Source organism: Lynx canadensis, chromosome B3, assembly GCF_007474595.2.
Source record: "Lynx canadensis isolate LIC74 chromosome B3, mLynCan4.pri.v2, whole genome shotgun sequence".
Classification (NCBI taxonomy): Eukaryota; Metazoa; Chordata; class Mammalia; order Carnivora; family Felidae; genus Lynx; species Lynx canadensis.
The window spans coordinates 51,293,490-51,320,956 of NC_044308.2; the positions used below are offsets into that span (position 1 = coordinate 51,293,490).

At 41.0% G+C, this 27,467-nt stretch overlaps 1 protein-coding gene across 1 annotated transcript in view; it reads left to right on the forward strand.

The window, feature by feature from the left end:
- ONECUT1 (one cut homeobox 1) overlaps nucleotides 1-15,887 on the forward strand; it is a 43,434-nt gene extending 27,547 nt beyond the window's left edge. Inside the window, exon 2 of the mRNA XM_030318150.1 lies at nucleotides 10,962-15,887. Coding sequence (XP_030174010.1) covers nucleotides 10,962-11,254 — 293 coding nt within the window. The 3' untranslated portion in view covers nucleotides 11,255-15,887. The remainder of the gene's footprint in view (nucleotides 1-10,961) is intronic.
- The last annotated feature ends 11,580 nt before the right edge of the window (nucleotides 15,888-27,467 follow it).

Here is a 27,467-nt window from a genome sequence, read left to right on the forward strand (position 1 = left end):
GGTATTTCCTCCTACCACCCACTCAGCTTTAGGTAACCACCAACCTACTTTCCGTCCCTGTGGCTTTGCCTATTCTGGCCCAGCTGCTTTTTTACCCTTTCTTGGCTTCCCTGAAGCCCCAAGCTCCCCTGAGCAGAGTATGCAGGGATGAAGGTGGGTTGAAGGGTTGAGTATGCAGGGATGAACGTGGGCAAGCCCATCAGAAATCTGGGTAGAATTTTGGGGTGTGCTTTTACCTTACCAGTGCACCCCACCTGACCCTGGAGCCTCAAGGGGCCTGAGGGCCTGAGCAGCTGCCTGCATTCTCCTCCAAACCGAGGCCAGACCTCCTGTGAATGACAGGGGGCATCACAGGGTCACCTGCTCAAGAATACTCTGCCTTGCAGGTTGTGGATTTCGGCCCCAGCATTGGCCTTTAGGGCAAAGACACTGGGTCTCTAGCAGGCCCCTATTAAAATGCCACACCATCCTGAGATGGCAAGGCAATTTCATAGTGCCCTGGAAATTTAGCTTTCCCCTTTACTTCTCTCTGACCCATCTCCCTTGGGATCCTGTTAGGATGGCAGACACTTGGGCAGTTGTTTGGAGGGAGAAGATATTTTGCCATAGCACAGGGTAGGCATACAGTCCTCCTTCAATGTATTACATTCAGACCACCAAATGAATCCAATTTGAACCCCCCAGGCCTGGTTCTTTCACCCTGCCTCTCTGGGGTTCTCCATCCAGACATCAAGGCTAAAACTGCCCTACCCGCAGGTTAAGTGCCTAAATTTCATTCAGCCTATCATATGTAGTCCTCATAGTGCATTGCTGAGATTTAGTAATGCCTCTAAAGTGACAGACGCGTGATTTGTTTCTCATTTGGCCCCATTCCCATTTTATTCTATCAGATAGGCATGACTGCTTAGAAGTGAGCCCCCAGTCCTGATTTTCACTTGTGTGTATGTGTATCTACCCCCGCCTCTGCCACAACACTTAGTCCTTCTTAGTAAAACTAAGGTAAGCTGGACTTTTCCTTTTTAAAAAAAAAAAAAATTATTTATTTTGAGAGGAGAGCAAGAGGGCATGCTCTCTCACTAAACTAAGGTAAGCTGGACTTTTCCTTTTAAAAAAAAATTTTATTTATTTTGAGAGAGAGCAAGAGGGCATGCTCTCTCACACAAGGATGTGTGTGTGGGGGAGAGAGAGAGAGAGAGAGAGAGAGAGAGAGAGAGAGAATCCCAAACAGGCCCCACACTGTCAGCGCAGAGCATGATGCAGGGCTCGATCTCATGAACTGTGAGATCATAACCTGAGCCGAGATCAGGAGTCAGTCACTTAACCAACTGAGCCACCCAGGTGCCCCAAGCTAGAATTTTCTGAAGGACTTTTACAAAGTATGTCTAAGAATAACACAATTTATGAAGCCCAATTTTCTTTCTTTCTTCTTTTTTTTTTTTTTAGTAAGTCAGTCAATACACATTTATGGAGCCAGGCATTGTTCTGGTACCCAAGATGCAGTAGTGAATAAGAAGAGCCTACTTATTAGTGGCAGGGGTGATGGGTGATGTAAGTTTCTATCCAGGCACCAGTTCCTATCAAATGCAAGACTCTGTGCTTCTGAAGCTCAATTTTCTGATCCTATCTGATAATATCATTTACCATACATGCAGGTCTTATTCCCCTTCCCACCTCACTGGAAGGTGTTCTGCCCAACGATCTTCTCTCTTTAATCCCCTCGGCCACCTCTGCCTGCCAGGAGTGAGATGGAGGTAGTACTGGTACGTGGGTGGTCTGACAAAAGAGAGGGCATGGACTGGAAAGATTGCCCAGCTATCCCTAGTGTGAACAGTTTCAATGTTCACTCTTGTCCAGGTGCCCATTAATGACATAGAAACCCATAATCCTGAACAAGGTCTGTACTGCCTGCTGCTTTCCTCTGGAGTGATGTAGAAAGCCTTTACATACATCAAGTCATAGAGTTGCACCTTGAAGGGACTATAAGTCATTAGTCCAATCCCTTCATTGTACAGTTAAGGAACCTGGACCCAGCTTGGTTAAATGACTTAATCCAGACGTTTGACTAATTGATGACAGAGTCAGAGCAAGAGCCCAAAGCTTCTGACAACTAGTGCAATGCTTTTTATAAAACCTTCCTCCCTCATAGATGGATAAGATGGAGTACACATTGACTATACCTGGACCCACAGTACACTCTCAGTAAGTACATGTTGAAACATACACAAGAAGGTAGCCTTATTCCAGTACACAATTTCATCCGATGTGAAGCAGCCAACTCTGGGACAAATTATCAAGAAAGTCAGGAAGCAAGTTAAATAAATTGTCCTACAATTTTCACGAAAATGTAGCAACCCAGTAAAAATATAAGCTGCAACGGTTTAATGGCTCAGAATCCTAGGAGGGCAAATGCTTACCTGTTCTCAATGTCTGTGGTCCTGATTGCTGTATATATTTTAACCTCCAGAGCTCATAACATTTAGAAGTCAAAGCAACTATGAGGAATGTGAGTTTTTGTTTATCACGTTCATTCAGATGAACGCAGATCTGGATTATTTGCAGAACTGGCTGATGATCCTGCAGAGCCATTACTTGCTGTTTTTGAGAAGCTATAAGGTGAGAGGAGATGTGCTACAAAGTCAATATAGTGGCTATATATTCTAACAGACAAAGTAAGGTTGCGTTGGAAATTATTTAACAGAGGTGATAATAGACTTTGGAAACCAGGAGAGACACTGCAGCCATGCATTAATTGACTGACAGGGCTTTTGAGTACACAGAGGCCTTGAAGCATAGTCTGCTCATTTAAAGAAGGAAGAAAAAAAGATCAAGTGACGTGTCCAAGTTCATGCAACATACTAGAGGCAGAGCAAATATTCCAACCTACTGTGTAAATTCAATATTTATACTTGTATCATGACTGAAGAAGAAAATTAATTTGCACACATCTGGAATATTCCTTTAAGGGTTTATAGTTTTAATAATCACTTCAACATATATTGTCTTATTTAGTGATCATTTTAATCCTGTGATGAAAGAAGGCCATTGTTCTGTTTTGCAGCTGGGTGAGCTAAGACTCAAAGAAAGTGAGGGACTTGTCCAAGATCACACATCTACCATTGGTCACAGAGCTGGGACTTGAGCTGTGTCCTGAGCCCATGTTCATCTACAAAGTTATCTTATAAATGTATCTGGCTTTATAAATGTCTTCCAGGCCAGTATGTCTGTGCCCACATGATCCTAGACAAATTTTTGGCAGATTTTGCATAACTCAGTCAGCACTTTAGATACTGTAAAGTCCTTTCTGTCATTAAATCAGGAAACTGGATACAAGTTGATGAAGGAATGCTTGGCCAACAACAGATTCTAAGATGTTACTGTCTACCATGCTTTATAGAGTATGTTCCAAGACAGGATCTCTTAAACCCTATGTAGTCAAGGGCTAGTTGTTTGTTTATAATTTTCATCTGTCCTGGAACAATAGTTTTGATAATACAATTAAAAATGTATTACTAGGACAATAATAACACACTTGAATGTTGTAGCAATACCAAACTGCCATGAAAATTTCTAACTGCTTCTTCTCAATTTTCTGTCCTGATCTTCCTGCAGGTCAGTGGGAGTTCACAGACCAGTATGGGCCTGCCAGCCACATTTTGAGAAACACTGTTCTAAGTAATGCCATTCCTGAGAGAAAGTCCCTGAATAAAGAGCTCCTTAATCAAAGAAGCTTGGGAGACCCCATAAGTATCAGTGCACATTAGTATATTAAATTGGGGGAGACCCCCAAGTGTCAGTGCACATTAACATATAAAGGCTCTAAGAAGTCCTGCATTTAAAAAGCTTTTTTAATCCTTAATTACTCACTAGTTCCCAAACTGACCTCAATAACTCAGGTTATTGTTATTGGATACCTTTCAACATCCTGCAGAATTCATATTTCTTGAAATACAGTTGGCTCAGTCTTGCCAACTATGGGCAAAGCACAGGTCCCAGGCATGCCTAAAATGAGAGCCTCTGTCTTTTACCCATATCCTCATGTTCTGCCTTAAAAAAAATAATAATTATTTACCATCTTTTATTCTTGTAGCACCCAAAGTCATGCTCTGCCTTTTACCATCTCTCATGCCTACTTCTGCCTCCCACTTAGTACTCACTGTGGGTGACCTTGCCCACAGAGAAGATCAAAGTCTCCTAGGATAGTCCCCACTACACTTTGCCACTGCATCCTGCAAATACACTAGCTGTGCACCTTCATAAAAGTGACTCACGACAGGTCATCTTCCTCTACAACACTACCTTTCACAAGCAATAAGTATCCTCTTCCCTTTAATCCATTTCTATGATAAATACTTATCTATTTTTAATGGAAACTATATAGCTAAACAAGAAGTATAACTTTCACATAAAACACATGCAGTGGTTTTCCTTGAGCAGCGGTATCTCTTGTCACGCCTCACTCTCACTCCTCTCCTCTTGCTCCCTCCCTTGCACACTGTGTGGACTCTCATGACCTCCATTTGGTAGTCTCCAGGGTAATCTCTACCCTGAAATTTATTCCATAAAAATCTCAAAGCATTTCTCTCATTCATATTCTCTTAACAGTTTTAACAATTGTAGTTCTGTAGAGCCTTCCTGAAGCATGATTTTACTTCTGTGGGTTGTTCCTCCTAGCCTTAGTTAAGGTCACCCAGTGAGCCTCAGCAAGCTTTAGTCCACTTTTTATTCTACTGATATCTCTGCATTCTTATTCACAGAGTTCTCTGCAGATATACCACATTCACTGAGTCATAGCCACCCCCCCTACAATACTTACCCTTCTATCCAGGCACTATGCCAGCATGCCCTGGATATACAGAATGAGACAGCCAGGTGCCCTGTTCCTGGAATATCTCACTTCCCAGGTTCTGGCATTGTGACATCTGTAATGCTTGAGAGTTCAGGGAGAAAACTTCCAAACTGCATTTCCCCAACATTAGTATGAGATATTAATAGACATTCCCTACCATACAGAGTTCAAGGGTTAAATACTTTTGGGAAACATAATTACATTTGCTAACACATATTGTGAATTTTGAGGAAAAAGATATATATATATATATAGTAGGTTTTTCCAAATGTGTTTGACCTGCAAGCCATCTTTTCCAGGAACCCATTGGAGACAGTATCATTTCTCTGACACCATTTGGAAAATGCTGGTTTGGGGGACACCTGTGTGGCTCAGTAGGTTAAGCGTCTGAGTTCAGCTCAGGTCATGATCTCATGGTCCGTGAGTTCGAGCCCCACGTCGGGCTCTGTGCTGACAGCTCAGATCCTGGAGCCTGCTTCAGATTCTATGTCTCCCTCTCTTTCTGCTCCTTCCCAACTCATGCTCTATCTCTCTGTCTCTCAAAAATAAATAAACGTTAAAAAAAATTTTTTTTAAAAAGGAAAATGCTGGTTTGGAAGTAGCTTCAGCCCACCCAGTCCTGCCAAATGCGAAGGACCAGATTGAAGTCATTCAAATATACAACCTAGTTAGGTGGAAAATGAGTTGTGATTTCCCTTAGCTCTGCCTTCTGAATGATAAATTATAGTTCTGTAAGTTGAGTCTACAACTGATGCTCAATTACTTACCTTTCCATAGGTATGTTCTGTGTAATTTGCCATCTAGAGCCCTAATGCCTTCCCAGTCTACAGTCCTAGCCCACACCTCCCCACTGAGCCCTAGGCCCTATATGTATACATATATATGCTGCTGTCTGCTGGACAACCGCATGTTGGAGATCTTTAATAGAATGTCAAACAAGCACTTCAAATGCAGTTTGTCCCACATAGAAGTGATTACCGCTCTCATAAAGTTCATTTCTCCATCTGCATTCCCTAATGGCCTCATTGCTACCTTCCACTCAGAAACCTAGGAGATGTTCCAATCTCTACCCTCCCAGCCAAGTTGTCATTGAGTCCTCTTGATTCTACCTTCCAAGAAGCTCTTACATTTGGTCTCTGTATTCTACCCTCAACTGTCATTGTCTAATATGGGATCCTCAGTACCGTGGTTTTCTCAGGTCAGGTTTTCTGAGTCTTGCATGTAGGCAGGATATTGGAGAGAGCAATGGAGAATAACTCCCACTGGGGGAGTGGAGGAAGAAAGAGCAGGCTGAAGAAGTTGAACTTTGATACAGTTGCAACAATAGCCTCAACCAACCCTATGGGGTGCTATGGAACTGGGTGATGCTTCGGAATTGTCCCAACTTGATGCAAGGGGTTGGGGAGGAGATCCTTAAACTAACACATTCCCACCCTCTTCATCCTTCGTCCTCCAACCCCCATCCTGTACCCTCCGCACCCCCCACTGGTTATAGGCAGCCTCCCACCCCACTCCCAGGGTGCCATAACCTTTGGCCAAGTGCACTTCCCAGAATGGCCCTCAGCTGAGAGCCAACAGCCACCAACTCTTATAACAGAGGAATGAATGTCTTACTCCGGAGGGGATCAGGGTGGCATACCCCAGCACCCTTCTCCCAATTCTCCCAATTCTCCCAGTGCTTTCTGATTTATCCCTCACAACACCACCAGAAGGGTTTTTCTAAACCCAAATTTAATCACACTACACCCTTTCTCAAACCACTCGGTAACTCCTCCTTACCAACAAGATAATTCAGTTCTGATCTCTGTCCACCTGTGAAACCTTGTCTCCCACAGCTTTCCTCCTTTTATGTGCTCTTGCCCCACTAACCCCAATCTACTGATGTTTATCAATCCTACATGAGTGCTGCTCCCCCTGCTGGGCATGAGTTTGTCCCACTTCTCTCTAACAAGCTCCTATTCATCCTTTCTAGCCCAGAGTAAGCACACCTTCTTTTTGATGCCTCCTTTAATATCCCCAAGGAGAAGTAATATCCTGTATACTCTTTTTATACTCACAGTTATTTGCTTCTGTGACTGTAAGAGTGACCTCCTTAAGAGCAAAACCTGTGTTGTATTCATTTTTTTTTAATGTTTATTACTTTTGAGGAGGGGAAGGAGCAGAGAGAGGGGGGTACAGAGGATCCGAAGTAAGCTCTGTGCTGACTGAGACAGACCAATGCAGGGCTTGAACTCACAGAGCTAGAGATCATGACCTGAACCAAAATTGGAAACTGAACAGACTGAGCCACTCAGGCAACCCTGTCATATTCGTTTTTGAAAGTGAATGAATGAATCAGTCAACTACATGCATCAGTATTGTGTAAAGCTGGGTCTACATGGGCTGATTCAAACTAACTAGAGTTGCCTTCAGTCTAGTCAGCTCTTTTTTCAGAGACTTAATCTAGTTTGCCCAATGAGGGCTATAGTTGCCCCTGGGGGCAGGGATTCTATTTGGGAAATCTCAGCTGGTTCAGTATATGTGACTCAGTGCTCTGAGGGATGGGGCATTTAATACATACTTCCCATTATGTTGATGCTACCTCTTATGTTGAGAAGGGGCACAGCCAGTAATGTTTGGGTGATGTTATGAAAGGTACCATATGGCCTGACTGGCCTAAAACTGTCTCTTTTATGACTGAGCTTTCCCGTCATGGCCTTTCTGAAATTCTTACCCTCATATTTCCCTGTGATTGGAATTGGACCAGTGGTCCTTTGGGGTGAGTGCATGCTAGGGCCTGCGCAAGCTAATTCATCTGGAGAAGAGAATTTCTGTGTCTATTTATTTTTATTTTACTTGTTTCAAAAGTTCTATATTTCGTATATATTTTATCATGTATATAATACTGTAGTAGAGTAACACATATATATAATTTGTAAATAAATAATATTAGGAAGTGTACACTCAAAACATTTTTTGCTAAGTAGCACATGGTTAAAACATTTTAGAGACTCCTTTATTGGACTCCAAAGACTGGAGTCTCCTTCAGCCATCACCCATTAACTTTTCAGCTGATCTGATTGCTGAGCTAATTTGTGCTAAGGCCTTAGGAAAACTCTGAAATCCAGGAGCTAAAGCAATTAGGAATGACAGGTAGGGGCAGGCAGAGGAGCAGGGCTATGTGTGGAGAGCACAGAGACTGCATCTGTCCCAAACTGATGAGCCATCTGGTAGGAAATTGAGAACCTGGAATAAAAAGAGGCAGGAGGTGGAGCAGGAGACAGCAATAGGAGGGCAGCCAACAGGAGGTATGAAGAGGCATGAAAGGGTAACAGGACTTCAGGCAGAGACAGGGACTGGGACATAGTCAAGTTGAAGTGTTGGGAGGGTGAACTTGTGGAGGTTCTGGGTTTGGAGGGGAGCCTGGATCGTGCCAGGGGCAGGTACACCCTCCTGCTGCACACCCTCCTACATGTCCTGGTAGTGATGGTGGCCTCGACGTGCTGGTGTGGGCAGCTGAGATTCAAGCAGCCACCCCACCACCAACTGCCTGGCTGCAGTGCTTGCCATTGACCTCCTCGTCCTCTGGGTGACGGGCTGCACTTGTACCTTCCTGCTCAGCATCGCCAGGCCCATGCTTCTGATTCTGGTGGATGCCTCACTGCACCTGCAAAAGCTCAAGAACAAGATTGAGAACAAGACTGAGAGTATTGGTCTCCTAGGTGCCTGGGATCTGTACCTATGGCCTGGAGAATGTCTGCCCACCCCCGACTCTGGCCTGGAACCAGGGACCCAGAGCCCTTATCCACAGCCCTAAAAATAGAGCTCCCCTTCCAGTTTAAAAAGTAGGACATCTGCGACCATTCACCCAGGTCCAAAATTGGGATATCCCTCCTATCCAGTCCCCATTACCTAGGAGACCAGACTCTTCCACAGCCCTGAACTTGGGGCTTGGAGATCAGAGTATCCATGACCAACCTCAAACTCTGGACCCAGAGATACTCCCCCACCCTCAATCTGGGACCCCCCATCTCCCATGCTCATCCCCAAAGCCGGGATCTGGAACCAAGGGAATCTCTTGAACCCTGGACTAAGGCTTTTCCAGACCTCACCCCAGCTTTGAACCCAGGTCAGGGCATTACCAGTCTTGAACCTGGGACCCAAGTGTTCCCAGCCCCCATCAAGACAGAGGATTCTAGGGGTGCCTGGATGGCTCAGTTGGTTGAGTGTCCAACGTCGTTCAGGTCATGATCTCATGGTTTGTGAGTTGGAGCCCCGTATTGGTCTCTGTGCTGACAGCTCAGAGCCTGGAGCCTACTTCATATTCTGTGTCTCCCTCTGTCTCTGCCCCTCCCCTGCTCACTCTCTGACTCTCTCTCTCTCAAGAATAAATAAACATTAAAAAAAAAAAAAGACAGAGGATTCAAGCATCCTGACCCTGTTGAACCCTTGGTTCCAGGTGACCCCCACACTCACCAGTCCCACTTGACTCTCTCCAGCTCTGCTGAGGGATTCTGCCCCCTCCCTTTCCAAAGTTCCACAGTGATGAGGACCAAGGGGTGGGGTGGGGTGGGGTGGGGGTAGCCCTAACCCAGAATGGGGCATCTGTATCAGTGTTACCACAACAATATAGGCTGTTGCATCACTCAAGCCAAAAGAAAGAAAGAGAGAGAGAGAGAGAGAGAGGAAGAAAGAAAGAGAGGAAGAAAAAGAAAGAAAGAAAGAAAGAAAGAAAGAAAGAAAGAAAGAAAGAAAGAAAAGAAAAGAAAAGAAGAAAGGAAGAAAGAAAGAAAAAAGGAAAGGAAAGAAAAGAAGAGAAAAGAATAAAAGAGTAACAGCCTCTACGTCAATCAGGAAGATACCCCATCTGCCTGTCACTGTTACTGGAGCTCATGTCAGAGTAGAGCCAGCCAGAAATGAAGAAAGCACTGGCTGCTCCACAGTGCCTATGTAGGGGGCTGAGAGGCAGCAATCTGATTGGAGTCAGGGCATAGGAGCCTTCTTAAGTTGCATTAGCATAACCAAAGCATCATTTTTATATAGGTTGTGCAGTTATTTGGGGATGGCTATAGACATTGATTGATGATGGAAATTAGGAGTGGGTGGAGCGTGTTATTAGCAAAGTAGTCCTTAGTGCCTCTTTGGCAGGTGGAAGCTAGTGAGCCATATTAGCCCTCAAAGAGGAAGTATGGCACCTGAGGTTAGGAGAACCCCTGATCCAACACCAAACCATGGGGGCCCAAAGGCCACATTGGGATGATACACCAGAACAGTTCTAGCAGCCAAGAAGCATGATACCTGATGCAGGACCAAAAGGCATGAAAGGAAATAGGTCTTCTGAGTGGGAGATGAGGTAGGGGAAGAAGGAGACTCCAACAGCAAAAAGGCACAGAGAAACCCCAAAAGGGAATGTGCCTAATATGACAGGTTTAGCCCCAAATGCAAGGAAGCAGGCTTCACACCTCCCAAAGTCCTGGTTCCACTAAATAATCAGTAGAAAACTGTTTGATGGGCACGGTAGTGTGCTATATACAGTTTTCGTACATACGGAGTTGCCTCAGAAACAAAAAAGATCAGAAGGATAGCAAATGCAATTCCTTTTTCTATTGTTTTCAGACTCTCTTAGGCTCTTAGTATTCTACCAGAAGCAGACTGTAAACCCCTTGAGGGCTACAACCACATCTAGGTAATAAGACTTTGTAAAGCATTTCAGTTAACACAAACTTACGCATGTACTATTTCATATATCCTTACCACAACCCAGCAAGGTAGGTTTTTTGCAGATGATGATACAAAAATTCAAGCAATGAGTTTGTTTTGTCAGAACAATACAGAAAATACATTCTGCAGATGAGGAATCTGAGGCGTTAGTGGTGTTAATTGATTTACCACTTGCCACAGACAAAGAGTTGATGCTTATAAAGCCAGGACCCACACCCAGGACTCGCAGAACCCCACCTCCTAATTCTCTATCCTTAAATACACTTTCTTCCCAGCCCAACATGGTGCTAAAATTAGAGGTCAGAAGTCACAAAGTGGTCCATGAGGAATGGCAAACAAATGCTATTGGCTCTGCCTTTCTACTCTTGAATCTCCCAGGCAAGTTTGTTCTAACACCTGCTATGTTTTTTTGCAGCATGCAAAAGGAAAGAACAAGAACATGGGAAGGATAGAGGCAACACACCCAAAAAGCCGAGGTTGGTCTTCACAGATGTCCAGCGTCGAACTCTACATGCAATATTCAAGGAAAATAAGCGTCCATCCAAAGAATTGCAAATCACTATTTCCCAGCAGCTGGGGTTGGAGCTGAGCACGGTCAGCAATTTCTTCATGAACGCAAGGAGGAGGAGTCTGGACAAGTGGCAGGACGAGGGCAGCTCCAATTCAGGCAACTCATCTTCTTCATCAAGCACTTGTACCAAAGCATGAAGGAACACCCACAAACTAAACCTCGGTGGAAAAGCTTTAAATAAAAAAATTTTTAAAAGACCAGGACCTCAAGATAGCAGGTTTATACTTAGAAATATTTGAAGAAAAAAAAAGTGTTATTTATAGTCCAAAGAAACCAAAGACTTAGCTCACCTGCATTCTGACTTTGTTCGGAGACACACACTTCAGCGGGGCAACGACTTGGCAAGAGAAAATATGAGCAGAAAAGCACCACTGGATCTCACACCTTCAATCCATGATCATTCTCGCTGTGCTTGGCTGTTTTGTGGTTTGGAGCATAGTGATTTTGAGCCATTGAGTGGACATCTTTTAAGATCAGACTTTCTCATCCGTTCCACTATGCCACGAAGGTGTATGGTGTCTCAGTACTGTGTGTGGGTACGTGAGTGCATACACATACACACACACACACACACACACACACACACACACACACACACATGCATCACCAGTGGTTAGGGACTTAGGCAGGCTGGTCTTCAGGAAGGGTTGTGCTATAGGAGTGCACCCAACATAGTGTGGGGTTGTCTGAGTTCATTGGATAGGAGTGTGATTTCGCTCGTCTAGCCTAGCGTTTGAACCTGCCAGGCCCGCAACCTAAATGCAGATTCAAACCCAGCAAAGAAAATTTGAATGACACCTAAACCAGTGCATTCTCTTTGTTTGTTAAGGAATGTTCAGATATTTTTTAAGAAATGAAACAAGAGTCCATCCATTAAAAGAAAAATCACCTAGGTACCAAAGAACACACTTAATATTATAGTGCAGGTATTTTATTGCAATGATTTTAATAACCAAAGCTATTTTTACACAAGATACTATGTAAAGTTATACGTATAAACTGATCTAGCTGTAATACACATGCCACATAGAATCATGACTATTATTTATGACTCTTGAAGCATTTGAAATATTAGTTTTCAGAACTGGCAAGAAAGAATGTAGCTTCAGGGAAGCATTTAATATCAGAACAGAGAGGTCAGTGTAGTATACATGTACATCCAGATGGCACACTCCCTTTTGGGATCCGTAAATGATACTTAGACATATAGACGTGATGCCATAATCTGTTCATAGCTGAGAAAACCTGGGGATTCTTCCAAAGTAGGACCCCATTTATAAATTAGAAAACTAAGTTTAACAGAGCAAACAATTAAATTAGAACATTTGTTCAAAGTAATGCTTTTTTAGTAAAAGACCACTGAATAAAGGATATCATACTTGGGTTAATTTGACTGAAAGTTGCTTTATGCATTTGACACCAAATACCTTTTTAAAATATTTTACAAACACACAAAGTGAGCAGACCAACATTATTATTAAAATGAACTATCCAGTATTTGTAACCAAATTGATCTTATTGCCAATCTCAGACATATTATGACTTGAACATCAATAAAAATAGCAGAGGCAACTGAGAAGTGGTGGAATGCCATAGAAAAAACCAGAGTTCTAGTGGAAGACAAGACTTTGGGTTCTATTGGTGTAAAGCTATTTATTTCACTAAGCATAGCCTCCAAAGTATACTACATTCTTTCTTGCTACTGCATTAAGCTGGAAATTTTCTAACAGAGAGTCCACTCTCTAACAGGGACAGATAAAACACTAGATCTGAGCTTCCAAATACAAAATTTTCAATTTCTGTTTTTCCAAATCACTTAACCAGAACTGGAGAAATCAAGGGGGAAGAAAAAAACTAATACAGTTGTACTAGCAGTACCCAAGTAAATCACTTGCTTCCCAGAAAAATTCTCTCTGAACTCCATTGAATTGTAACTCAAACAAATGGATGTCTTTTGTACTATTAGGTAAAGAATTGGGTACTCTTGGTTAATTAGCACACCTAATTAGAGATATGAAGTGAAATGTTATCACAACAATAAGTTGTTAATTGATATTCATTAAAATGCTAAAGGAAAAATATTGAACCATCTTGACACAAAACCTAACTCCTTAAGGTCAAGTCTCAGCGTCTTGTCTAGGTCTAGAAAGAGACGGGCACCTGGAGAGATGAAACTAAACCAACAAGCCATCTGGATCTCCTTCATGTCTGCTGTAGAATGAGAAAAGCAAACCAACACATACTTCTCCTTTAATGAAATAGTGCATTTGCCTTGACACATTTTGTCTTAGTATTTTTTTTTATCTCATACCAAACTCCAGCTTAAAAATTTCTCTTCTAAATATGGCACAACTACAGTTCAGCTATTAAAAGAGAGCATTTCAATGGCCACCCTTAGAGATTTGCTTAACATATAATCTTGTCAATGACATAAACCAAAAGGAAAAAAACTGATTAACTTTTTCACTCTCTCCAGGAATGGTGGGGGCCAGGGGTACAGCTATAATAATATATTTATAATTCAGGAGGGAGGAAAGCCTTATTTATTTAAAACATGAGAATATTAAATGCAGGGACATTCAAGCTGTGTCTACACACAATCTTACCAAATTCAGCTCCCCAGGAAAAACAAAAGTTGAATTCAAACACCATGGTTTTTGCTTCGTTTGTGCTACATATCCCCTTCAGATTGATCCGATTGCATTTGACCTTTCAACCAATTATTTTGGTACTGTGTAGACACAGTCTCAGAGAATATTACTACATTTCTAATATTCCCATCATAATGCTTTTTTGAAAAAAAAAATACAGTGATCCTATTTGCTGACACCAAAGATAATTTTCATACCAGCATTGAATTTGCACCCATTACGCAATTTCAGGGCCTAGAGATATATTTTCTCATAAACAGATGCACAAATCAGAGCCTGAAAAGCAATTTTTTTACTTGACTGTTCAAGTATACTCACAACCTTTGCTTTTTAGAAATCATAACGACAAACTCAGCTTCTCATGAGCAATATACTCGTTACGTCATGTACAACTGATTCTTTATTGCTTCTAACTTGGCATGTGGCATTAATTTATGGCTCAGCTTTCTTAACCTATCACACTCAATGGAGCAGATCACATGCCATTTGCTCATCCATTATTTCTCAATCCTTTTGGAAAATTCACCTAAAAAGATATCTCATTTTTTCATTTGTATGTTTGTTTCTTCCAGAACTGCACTTCACTTAACATGTTTTGGGGTTCTGTGGGGGCTTTTTTTTGGTAGAATGGAAGTTAGACTGTTTTTCACCATAAACCATTCAGGTCCTCTCATGCCTAGAAGTTTCCCTGAAAGGGGGCAAAGAAAGAGAGTGGAAGATGAGAAGTCTGGATACTCCAGAAGCCCAGACTTCAGTAAAGTTCAGGTAAATGAATTCTGAATGTCAGGAACTAAGTATTCAGTCCCTGGATGCAGCTGTCATAGACCCCAAAACCCAAAGAGAATGTGGGGAAATTCAGAAATTCTAACTGAATATGTCACTCACTCTGCACCCCCCCCCCCAAAAAAAAAGCATAATTAATTTTCCAGGACAAAAAAGTAAAAGCACCATGCTACTTTTGGACTCATGCCACTCCCATTGCTACCCCAGGTGAATGATCCATCTTTGCAGGTTAAATGCAAACTTTGCTATACCAAAGAGTCCTAGGACATTTTCACATGAGCTATAAAGGCATTTTCTGTAAGAAAGGTCCTCCCTTCTTTGTACATAAAGGATGAAAACTATGCATTTAGCAAACAAAGAGAAAGCACTTCCCCCTTTCCTATCTAGTTGTTTAGGGTGCATTCAAACACCAGAGGCCATTTTGAGATGCGATTGGCCTTCTGGATTATTCTTGTGGTGTGGTTAGCTTTACAGTACATTTGGTAACTATTTCCTAAATAGTAAGGACAAAGAAGCAGAAGGTAAGAAATAGCTACTTCCACGTGTAAAAAAAAAAAAAGAAAAAAAAAGAAAAAGAAAAAAAAAAGTGTAAAGATCTACTATTTATAGTGTGAACCAAAGACGCTACCTCACTCGATTTCCATTGGTGATTTTAATCACATTGATGATACCAAAGAATACCAAAGATATTTTCATGCACGGCCTTGGTCTGCAGAGGGAACTCCACCCTTTTCCCTCCCCCACCTCTCCTCCCCTCCTCACTCTTCACTCAGTGTGTAAACTTGTCTTCATTCTTAATAATAATGATACGAAATGATAACAACAACATTAGGAAATACTACTCTTACTACTGCTAGTTCTACTTGTAAATCTCTAGGCAAACATGTTGCAAACTTTGTAAACTCCTAGGACGAGTGCCTTGCTTGAACCAAAGTGTTAAACCGCTGTTGACCTCTCACCTTATACTCTTTGAATACCTCAGCCTCTTAGAAAGGCCACTAATGAAAAAAAAAAAAAAAGGAATAATTATTCACCGTGGTGCTTTTTCCGTGCAACCATGCAATGAAACTTTCTTTGATACCAAAGGATGACTTTTCCCCCCAATTTCTTGCTGATAAACCAAAGCTCCTCCTCCTCGTTCCCTCTCAAGATCCCCCCACTTCACCGAGCCCCTTCACCAGGCAGGCCGTGCATCACTTTTACCAATTCCTCCAAATACCTCATAGTAATAAAGTTTTAGGGTTATGTTGTATAGAGAGTCTATGTGATAAGGCAGAACTTACTAGTTTGATAATTGTTAAGGTTACTTTAAAAAAAACTTTATAATTCTTATTTATTTTGTAGTTTGTATGTTTGGGATGTCCCCCCCCCCCCCCCCCCCCCCCCCCCCGCTTTGGTTTGGGGTTTATTTTCTTGGCAGAACTGCTCTGTTGCTCAAGGAAGACTTAATTTCCAGAAATGTTCCCCAGGTGGGTTAAGGATTGTGTAAAAAAATGCAAGAATGGAATAAGAAATGATTCTCCTTTTGATGGTTACTTATGAAGTTTTTGTGTTTTGTAGTAAATTTGTTTCCACAGGGTAAAAAAAAAATATATACATATATATATATAATCTCTTTTTTGTGAAACTGGTTCCTATTTTTCTCTATAATGTGCTGTGATTTTTTTTAATTTAATTACATTTTATATGAGCTTATTTAATCACTGCTTTAATTTAAGACTGTGTAGTTTTTAAAATGTATATAGTAGAATTGAAACGGCCAAAGCTTTACGTTACAATCTTTTTGTTCTTGATGCTAAGATGAAGCTGAAGGCAAGAGCTTCTCTAACTGCAGGGTGTATCTTCAGCTTCTTAGCAGACACTTCAATGTGTGTTGTGAACACTGCCAGGTTCCCCCCTCAAAACGCTTGTACATGCCAAAATGAGTGTTTCACGGTAGTCCTTTTTGTCAGTTAGAAAGGAGAAAGGCATTATTCGTGTTCTTCCTTTAATTTATTAATTTTTTTTTTTTTTAGAAAAGATTATTTTGCAGGTTAGACCTGAAATTCCAAAGAATTGTAGAGTTGTTTAATGTTTCAAAGCACCGGCATTTTGTGAGATACTTTGCTACTTTTTTTTTTTTAAACCATTCACACGGGTATGAGAAGTAAAGAGTGTAAAAAAACACAGAAAAAAAACAAAAAAAAATCAAAGAACTTGAATTTGGAAATCCTCTTAAGTTCACCAAGTTTCTGAACTGCTTCAAGGCAGGGGGCAGGACAGAGAGGCAATTCTTCTGGCCGAGCTGAGGAAAGTGGAATGGCTTTGTGCCCTGACTGAGAAAGTCAAGGCTGAGAGGCAGCCGGCCCAGCTCCTGCCTGTCTGGCCAACCCACAGGAAAGCAAGACATAATTGCTTAGCCCCAGTTATCAAGGAAAATGTTTCACAGTTACATGCTCCTCTCCACATCCATTTCTTGTAATCTGCTACCTACAGTTACCCTCCCCCTTTGCCCCCCCCCGCCCACCACCTCCCACCTCTACCCATCCCCCCCTCAATCACCCCCCCCAAAATGGCAAGAGCTCTCCTCAAATGTCAGAGTCCTGAGTGCATATATCCCAGCCCTATTTGAGTTTGTCTCTTCTCACTCATCTTCCCACTACTTTTCTTGTCCACACCAGAGATGGTCCCTGCCCCAGGCCCCCTTAATCAAAGCTGTTCAGATTCTTGGCCCTGCTTTAGGTCAACACACACACAATTCTCAGCCAACTAGCAGTATCCTCAGAAGTGCCGGTGCCCACTGTTTTGTTTTATTTTGCGGAAATAAATTGCTTCAACTATATGGAATAAATCCATAGATGTAAATACTTTTCCTCTCAATACAAGAATTTTATCTTATTTTCTTTTGCAAGGGTATTAGGGGTGGGGAAGGAAAGGGAGGGCTTAGACTTTGGGTCAAATGTTCCATTTTCTTAGAAACATTTTTATACTCGTTATGTATGTTAATAGGGCAATAAATCTGCTCTGACTTGCAGGATCATTGGTAAGCATTGACTAATTATTTGTTTTTAATACAAATGCTGAGCAGTGAATTATAGAAAGCCCAGGAAAATGGTTGAGGGAGTAGACTTTTACCATCAGCAATGAAACGCTGAACAGAGTTGTATTCACAAGGTCATATTTTCTGTTTCTGTGTTAGTCTTGATTTTCTTTTTGTGGTATGTTCTGCATTTATTACATAATCATTGTGGGCTCATTTTAGATTTGCCGTCTGAACCAAGTGACAAGTATTTTTTAACAAAATAAACTTTAAAACATTGTCTTCCACTTGCTTCGGTAGTTTTCATATCTCCCTGTGTTCCTTGTCCCTTCAGAAGGCAGCCCATGTGTCACTCAGACCTGTCCCCCCTCCCTTCTATTTTCAGTACACCTTTGACCTTCACTATTGTTTGAGTGTGACTCAGTTTCCCTGTTCAAGTTAGCTTGATGGTTTATTATGTAAGGAGGGTGCCTAAGACAATCATCAGGTAAACAAAAAAATTAAAAATAAAATTTTAAAAAGATCTGTAGAGTAGAAAATCTTCCAAGAGCAGAGGGAGTTCTTCCTTAGAAATAAAAAAAAAAAAAAAAAAAAAAAAAACCCAAAAAAGGTAAATACATAATTAAATAATTAATTTAAAAACCTAACCATGAGGGGCTTAGAAGATTTTTTGATAAAAGACAAATGTTGTTGTCATTTTCTTCTTCAATTAGAAAGCAGTGGTAGTTTCTACGTTGCATCTGCATTTCAGACTAAATGATTATTGTACCCAGTTATGGTTGTTCGCTAATATTTTGTCTCTCTCTCTCTCTGTCTAATGCTTCTTCTGTATTTTTGTGTGTAGCAACAAAAAGTGTAATGCATTAGGCATTATTCTGGTTTGTTTATGAGTATCTCCTGTACTGCATTAAGGTTTCTTTCATTTTTTTAAGCTTCGCTACTGTTCTCACTTTATGCCGTGCAATATCATCTGCTGTGTTTGCTAAGCAAAAAAAGAAAAAAAGAAAAAAAAGCAAGTGATGATGCCATCATGCTTTTCAGTGTTAAAATGTTTCAGCATTTATGTAGTCACCAAAATGTAGTAAAATAAAATGTTGGATTTTCCAGCACTTTAAATTTAGACAATTCTTGCCTTCTTTTGTTCTTATTCTCTGCAATTCTCAGCAAGGAGCTCATAGTTTTTCTTTGGAGGAAGGGTGAAACTGAGAGGGTGACGTGCTTGAGAACTAACGCCAGTGTCATGGTTTAAAGAAGGGTTCATTACGAGGGAAAAAAGAAAATGGTATTCTCCAGTGGAGCAGAAGGCTGGTTTTGTTTATTTTGTTCTGTTTTGGTTGGTTTTGTTTTTTTAAAGATTTTATGTTCAGGTAATCTCTACACCCAACCTGGGGTCTGAACTTACAACCCCAAGATCAAGAGTCTCATGCTTTACCGACTGAGCCAGCCAGGAGCCTCAGGGGGCTGTTTTTAAATGGAAGTGGGACATTCTATTTGTAGATGTTAGCCATTTGTATTAACCTGACTGACTTTCAGAAGAAATAAAAATTATTATTAGAGAGAATGACCTTTAAAAGTCCTCATCAGTAAAATACTGTGTGTGTGTGTGTGTGTGTGTGTGTGGCTCAAGAGCTAGGGGAGGATGGAGAATTAGGATCTTCAATTAGAAAGCAGTGGTAGTCTAGTGATTGATCAAGAGGCCTGGTTCAGGTACAAAAGGAAACTGGGTTTGGAATTCCTGCTATGCTCATTACTAGATTTGTGGGCACATTCTTTAACTTTAATGATTTAACTTCCCTAAATCTCAGTTTCTTCATCTGTAAAATGGGGATAAGTATCTATATATTTTTTAAATGTTTATTTATTTTGAGAGAGAGAGAGAGAGAGAGCAAGAGCGGTGGAGGGGCAGCGAAAGAGGGAAAGAGAGAGAATCCCAAGCAGGCTCCATGCTGCCAGGGCAGAGCCCAGCGTGGGGCTTGAACCCACCAACGATGAGATCATGACCTGAGCCAAAACAAGAGTCAGCTACTCAACCAACTGAGCTACCCAGGCACCCTGTGGGCTAAGTATCTATATTACAGGGTTGCTGTGAGGATTAGATATTACAAGTAAGTAAAAGTATGGTATCTGGCATTTGACAAATCTTTAATAAATCTTAGCTGTTTTTATTATTGGTAAATATTTTAAAGTGCAGATATTTTTCTAGTTAAAGAAATAATATCTAAGTTAGGCTTTCCATTTTTTCAATATAAAAGCAAGATTGCTTTCTCAGCATATTCCAGCAATTACTTTATTTTCCAAAGTTAGGAGATATGCAACAAAGATGTACAATAAAATGTGAATAGGGATTTGCCAAGTGGTCCAATGGGTTGACCCTAAAGAGATGTCCAGTTTAATGTCTAACTTCCAGGACACCAGAAAGGAAAAAGCAATTGCCTGTCTGGAAGAAGTTTTTGAAGGGAAAGTGGACTTTGAGAGTCTCCTTGTAGGCATCCCAAACACTGTCTCCTGAAGGCTTCAACTATTAGAGTCTTTAGCGGAGTGGAGCTAGTTTGGGTAGATTTGGAAGGCTCCACAGAGAGAACCTAGAGAGTCTAAGAGTACCCGCAGAAGAAATTATAAATGAAGCCCAGGGGAAGAGAAGTCAAACAAAAATGGAAGCCTCCTAGATGGGGTCAGTAGTTCTCTATTTTATTAAGTGCTAAAACTAGCATACATACTGACTGCAGATGGCAAATAAATACCTATAAAATGTAATTGGTTTCAAATCCTTCCAAAGAAGATTTTTCTGGGATGCCTGGGTAGTTCAGGTGGTTAAGCGACCGACTTTGGCTCAGGTCATGATCTCACGGTTTGTGGCTTCGATGCCTGCATCTGTGCTGACAGCTCAGAGCCTGAAGCCTGCTTCAGATTCTGTCTCCCTCTCTCTCTGCCCCTCCTCCGCTTGCACTCTGTCTCTCTGTCTCTCTCTCTCTCTCTCTCTCGAAAATAAATAAAACATTAAAAAAAAAAGTTTTTCTATTTCCACCCTACTAGGAAGGGTCCTCACCTCCAATGACTACATTCATGAAAACCTGATGCACTCAGTAGGTTTGTTCATGGGCTTAAAGGAGGTGATGGGAGACAATTCACCTTATTCCCTTTTCAGGTGTTTAAAACTTTACTCCCACCACCACCCCTCTAACGTGTTACTACTAAAAGTCTCCACAACCAGGGCATTTACTTCATTCCATTTGAATTTAGTCAAGTTACCATGGTCAGGACCGCACAGTGTTTATTACATCAGCCAGTTCCTTAGAAAACATTAAGCAGGAACATTTTTGCCTTTGGCTTCTTGTTTCAGATTTTTTGTTTTGGGGGAAAAGGGTTAGGTCTCAAAGCCATCTTTCCATAAAAACAAGAATTTCAGTAATAGGATATGACATCTTTTCTTAATCAGCAGTCTAAAAAAACACCCAGGGAATGAACATCAGTAAATTTGCCAAATAAGATGTTCCTCACTCATATCCCCCCATCAACAACAATTTGGTATCCATCCAAGGTCACAAGTACCTTCGTGGGAGCTATGGGATCCAGCATCATCTACCAAGGGACCCAGGAGGATTCTTGCCCACCCATACAGGGTAGTAAATCCCAGCTTGTGGACCCTGCAATGTACCAGGAACTGGCTCTAGCCTCTCTTACCCATGGTCCAGGAACCCCTGGAGAACACTATCTTAGACAATTATCCATGAACAACAAAACTTTTGTGGAAGTCTAGGAGTCCAGCAGAGGTTCCAGAACACCACTGGAGCAACAACAACAACAAAATGAGTTCGGATGCATTGGAGAGGATAAGAGGAGTGGTTTGACTTTACCCACATCACTCCTCCCCCAAGAGGCCTTCTTAGCCCATGATTTCTCCCACAGTGGAAAGTGAAAGCACATGAGTGAGCACACAACTTCTATAGCTGTGCAGCACAGGGCCAAAGATGCCCATTTTTCTCCCACTGCACCTAGAATACTGAATTGTGAGCTCACACATGGGAGACAGAAGGTGGCTGGCACAGTGGCAGATAGAACTCTCAGGGCACTAAAGAGACACAAATCCTAATAACCATGTCATGGACTCCATCAAGAAGCTTACCCATGATCTACTGAGGATCCCTCACCCACAAATCTCCCCAAGTGGCCACAGTCATCCCAGCACTACTCAAGTCTCACCCCTCCACACACACACACACACACACACACACATTCTATAGCCAGTTACCTATGTGTGCTCCCAATAGTAGTGAGAGAAAGCTTTGCAGATGGCTAGGGAGCCCTCACAGAAAGCCTGCACCAGTCCAAATCTTTCGTTGAGGGAAAGACCATAAAACTTGAGCTTTAGCACCACCTTTGGGAAAGCAAAAGGGAGGCTATCAGCACTCAGCCTGGTGTGAAGGATCAAAAGAAGGCACACAGCTTAAGAATTCTGCCACAGGAGGCAGCAAGAAGCATGGAGCAGGGATATCCATAGAAGGTCTGAGAAAACCTCAGAATCACCAGCAGGACTCAAGGAAGATATTTCTCTGTCACACTTATTCAGTAAAGACTGGAGAGGGGCACTACAACTTCAAACATGAAGATAGCAATACAAGACTTAAAGGAAGATGAAAATTTGAGGCAACATGACATCACCAATGTATCACAATACTCCTCCAGTAACTTACCTCAAAGACATGGAGATCTGCAATTTACCCAAGAAAGAATTTTAAACAGCTGTTTTTAGGAAGATCAATGAGCTATAAGAAAACATAGAGGGGTGCCTGGGTGGCTCAGTCAGTTGAGCGTCCAACTTTGGCTCAGGTCATGATCTCGTTGTTCATGAGTTCCAGCCCCACATTGGGCTCTGCTGACAGCTCAGAGCCTGGAGCTTGCTTTGGATTCTGTGTCTCCTGCTCTCTCTGTGCACCCCCCCCCCAGCTTTCACTCTCTCTCTCTCTCTCAAAAATAAGTGAACATTAAAAAAACAAGTATAACTATAATAATTTACTAATGGATACACAATATAAAAAGAAGTAAATTATGACATCAAAAACATAAATACATGGTAGGTAGCAGTTGGGTCCCACTTTGGCTTTGCTGTCTCTTTGATCCTCAATAAATTTCTCAACCCAGTGTTTCTCAGACTCTGTACACAGATAACCTGGAGTTCTTGTTAAAATGCATAGTCAGATTCAATAAGTCTAAGATGATACCTGAGATTTGGCATTTCCAAAAGGCTTCCAGGTGATGCTGTGATGCTGGTCCACAGACCACATTTTACAAAGCAAGGACTTAACTTCTCTGAGCCTCAGCTTCCTCTTTTGTAAAATCAGGGATTAAGACTTGGAGGCTCTTCCCATTAGAGCACATTCTGATAACCCCACAGGCAGGGCTGGATCTTCAGAGGCACTAAGCACTGAAAAGATTATGATGTACCTCCTTTCACCCACCTCCTCCCTACCATATCCCTAATGTAGAATTCAAACTCAAAATAATACTAAACCTACAGTACACAAAAAGAAGTTAAACACATTTTCTATTTTTCCCATGGTAATTACTTTAATGCTTTTCTTAATAGATCAAACATCATAGTCTTTCCAAAATTTGTTGTCACATTTTGAGTGCCCCTGCATGGTTGGTACCTTAAATGTGTGTTTGGCCCACCTAATAGTAACTCATCTAAGCCAAGTCAATCAGCTGGCTCAGAGGATCTCAGGCCATATGCCCAGAACATTCAAGGCACCCAAAGCACTTGCTTATCTGCACATTATCATCCTCTGGGAAGAGCTAAGACCAACCTGGGAGCTATCTAATCATAAGAAAGTGTGGTAGGGTCCCCTCCCTAAGGAAAGAAAAAAAAAAAAAACCTCAAGACAACCTGGCTATAGGTGACAACATCCCTCACAACGATGACGATGACGTTGTAACATGAGACCCCCTTAATCAGGCTACATGTTTGTGTGTTACCATATATGGGAGACAAAGAAGTAGAAAATATATAAAAAACTATGCCACGTGGCATTCAGGGCTCAGTTCTTTGGGTACAACCCAACTGAGCAGTACCAGCAGGAATAAAGTTGCTTCCTGGAAAGAAAAGCCTCAGTGTCACGAGTCTGTGTTAGAATCCTGCTACAAAAGGAATTTTTTGTTTACTTAACTGCAATTCTAACTTATATGCCAGGTACTTTCTATGCAAACATTCACTTGCCTCCTCTGCCCATGCCTTACTCAAGGATTGCCCCATCTGTTCTCAGTTCCATAGCACCTAGGGTTGCCATATACAGCTATGCCCACCGGAAGGAGGTGGCTGGGGATCCTATAAAAATTCTCCTTCCATCAGGCCAAGGCATTGGCTACACACTGTTATGTTAGATTGCCTCCTTATATAAATGTTCACTATAAAGGGGAAAGAAAGATAATTTAGTCTTTCCTCTAGCATAGTAATTCTCAACTAGGGATGATTTTAGTCCCCATGCAATACTAGCAAACCAAATTCAGCAACACACAAAAAGGATGACATACCATGATTGAGGGGAATCTATCCTAAGAATGCAAGGTTGGTTCAACATGTGAATATGCATTAATTTAACATACCATCTTAATACAATAAGGAACAAAATCCACATGATCATCTTAATAGATGCAGAAAAAAATGTCAAAATTCAACATCTTTTCATGATAAGAACTCTCAACAAACCAGAAATAGAAGGGAACTTCCTCAACCACACAAAACACATCTATGAAAAACTCACAGCCAACATCATACTTAATAACTAAAGACTGACTGCTTTCCTCCTTAGATCAGGGACAAGATGAGGATGTACAGTATCACCACTTCTATTAAAAAATGTACTGAAGGTTCTAGCTTGAGAAATTCGGCAAGAAACAGTAGTAAAATCCATCCAGAATAAAAAAGAAGCAAAACTATATTCACAGATGACACAACCATGTGTATGGAAAATCTTAAGGGATCTATAAAAAAATTATTAGAACTGATGAATGAATTCAGCAAGGTTGCAAGATACAAGGTCATTATACAAAAATAAATTATATTTCTGTACTAATATATTGAATGAATAATCTGATTATGAAATTAAGAACAAATTCCATTTTTATGAGCATCAGAAATAATAAAATACTGGGGCGCCTCGGTGGCTCAGTCAATTAAGTGTCTGACTCTTGATTTCAGCTCAGGTCATGATCTCATGGTCATGAGATCAAACCCCACATGGGTCTCCATGCTGGTCGTGGAGCAAGCTAGGATTCTCTCTCTCCCTCTCCCTCTCCCCTGCTCACTCTCTCTCTCTCTCTCTCTCAAAATAAAATAAAATAAAATAGAACAAAATACAGTACAATACAATACTTAGGAACAAATTTAACAAAAGAAGTGCCAGACTTGTACATTGAAAACTGCAGTACGTTGTTGAAAAAATTTTGAAGCAATCTAAATAAATTATAATAAGATATACAAATGGAAGATAAAAACAAAAAAGATGCTCAATGTCATTAGTCATTAGGGAAGTGCAAATCAAAACCACAAGGAAATATTACTCTATACCCACTAGGAGGGCTATAATAAAGACAAAAACAGGCATTGGTGAGGATATAGAGAAATTGAAACCCACATTGCTAGTGGGAATGTAAACAGGTGCAGCCACTTTAGAAAACAATTTGGCAGTTCCTCAAAAAGTTGGTCATAGAGTTACCATTTGATCCGACAATTCCACTCACAGGTGTATAACCAAAAGGACTGAAAATATGTTCACACAAAAACATGTACACTAATGTTCATAGCAACATTAGTCATAATAGCCAAAAAAATGGAAACAAGCTAAGTGTTCACTGGATACACGAAATGTGGCATGTCTGTACAATGCACTATTATTCAACTATAAAAAGCAATGAGGAACTGATACACGCTACACTACAGAGGAGCTTCAAAAACATTATGCAAAGTGAAAGAACACAGGTACGAAAGGCCACATGTGTATGATGCTGCAGGGTCAGAAAATGTATCCCTTCTTCTCTTCAAAGTTCTTGGGCTACTCTAATATTTAAATTGATATAAAATGGATTGACAGGAGAAAAACATATTTAATTTCATATGTAGGGGGGTCCCAAAGGTATGAGACTCAAGGGCAAACCAGTTGTGGCTTGTATGCCTGCCTGAGCAAAGGAATAGGATACGGACCTGGGGCTTCGAAGGGGAGGTGGGTAATTCATAGAGCAGGTATTCAGTAACCATATATTTACCCTGACATACAGATACGTCTTTCAGATAAAAAGAGCTATCTGAGGTAATAGCCCTCTTTCTGGGCAGGCCCCCTGTCTAAATTCTTTTAGGTAGTTAAGGGAGAGGTAAAAGTTTTTCTTGAGTCTGCAACATTTTGATTGACTGCAGCTCAAAATAATCCACATGCCAAAGTGGCACAATTTGGGGTGTCTGCTACCCTTCAATTCCATTTGTATGAAATGTTCAGAATAGGCAAGTCCTTAAAAAAAAAAAAAAAGTAGATATTAGTGGTTTCCAGGGACTGAGGGAAAGGAAATGGGGAGTAAGTGCTAACAGATTCCTTTTGGGAGTGATGAAAATGTTCTTGAATTAGATAGTGGTGATGGTTGCACAATCTCATGAATATACTAAAAAACACTGGATTGTACACTTTAGAAGCATGAATTTTATGGTATGTGAATTATATCTCAATACCATTGTTATTTTTTAAATGATGGTACCTGCTGAAGGGCACAGGAACAGACTTAAAAGAGCTCCCAAAGGCCTAAGCTTGGACAGTATGAACAACAAAATAAAAAACGATAGCATTGGATTCTAACCCATAGAATAAAATAAATATCCATGAGTACACACTGATATAAAGGAAAGAAAGAAAGAGAAAAGGAAGGAAGGAAGGAAGGAAGGGACAAAGGGAGAAAGGAAGGGGAGAGACAGTCCTTCTTTACAGCAGAATTCCAATTTCAAAATATAGGAGAAATGGAAATAATCACCATTAGGCAAACAACACAGTAATATTTGCTGCAAGTGACACCCATTGATGAACGCTAATATCACTAGGTGGAAGTATGATAAACAGGACGTGTGCAAAATCTCAAGGTGTCTCCCACAAGATACCCATCAATTTAAAAGAGGAAAATAATAACTTTACCGCAGAGAAACCTGACAGGCCCCTCCTTAAGTAAGAGGTCAAAGCTAGCATCACTGGGGGCACCTGGCTGCCTCAGTCAGTAGAGCACGTGACCCTGGATCTTGGGGTTGTGAGTTCAAGTCCCATGTTAAGTGCAGAGATTTCTTTAAAAAAATAACATCTTAAAAAAAAAAGTTAACATCACTATTTGTTAAGTCATATCAACATCATGTTTCCCCTTATTTGATGCACTGACAAAAATGTATTTCTTCAATCTAATCATGTGAAAGTATCAAACAAACCGAGGGACATTATACAACATAGCTGACCAGTACTCTTCAAAAGCGTTAAGGTCAAGAAAGACTGAGGACCTGTCACCACTGGAGGAGACTAAGAAGAAATGACGACATGAGCTCCTGAATTGGATCAAGAAAAAGAACATTCGAAAGTCAGATTAGGTCTCTAGTATAGTTAAAAGTATTGTGTCAATGTTAATTCTCTGGTTTCAATAATGGCACTATGGTCATGTAGACTTAAAATTAAAGGAAACTGGGTAAAGGGTTAATGGAACTCTCTGTACTATTTTACAACTTTCCTGTAAATCTCAAATTACTTCAACATAAAAGGTTTAAAAACTTTTATTTAAGCCCCTATTTCTAGAGTTATTTTTCTCTGAAAGTCAGTTATGGATTCCGTCTCTGCTTTATAGGTTGCTGACAGAATAATATGAAAAGCCGCAACCCAGTGACAT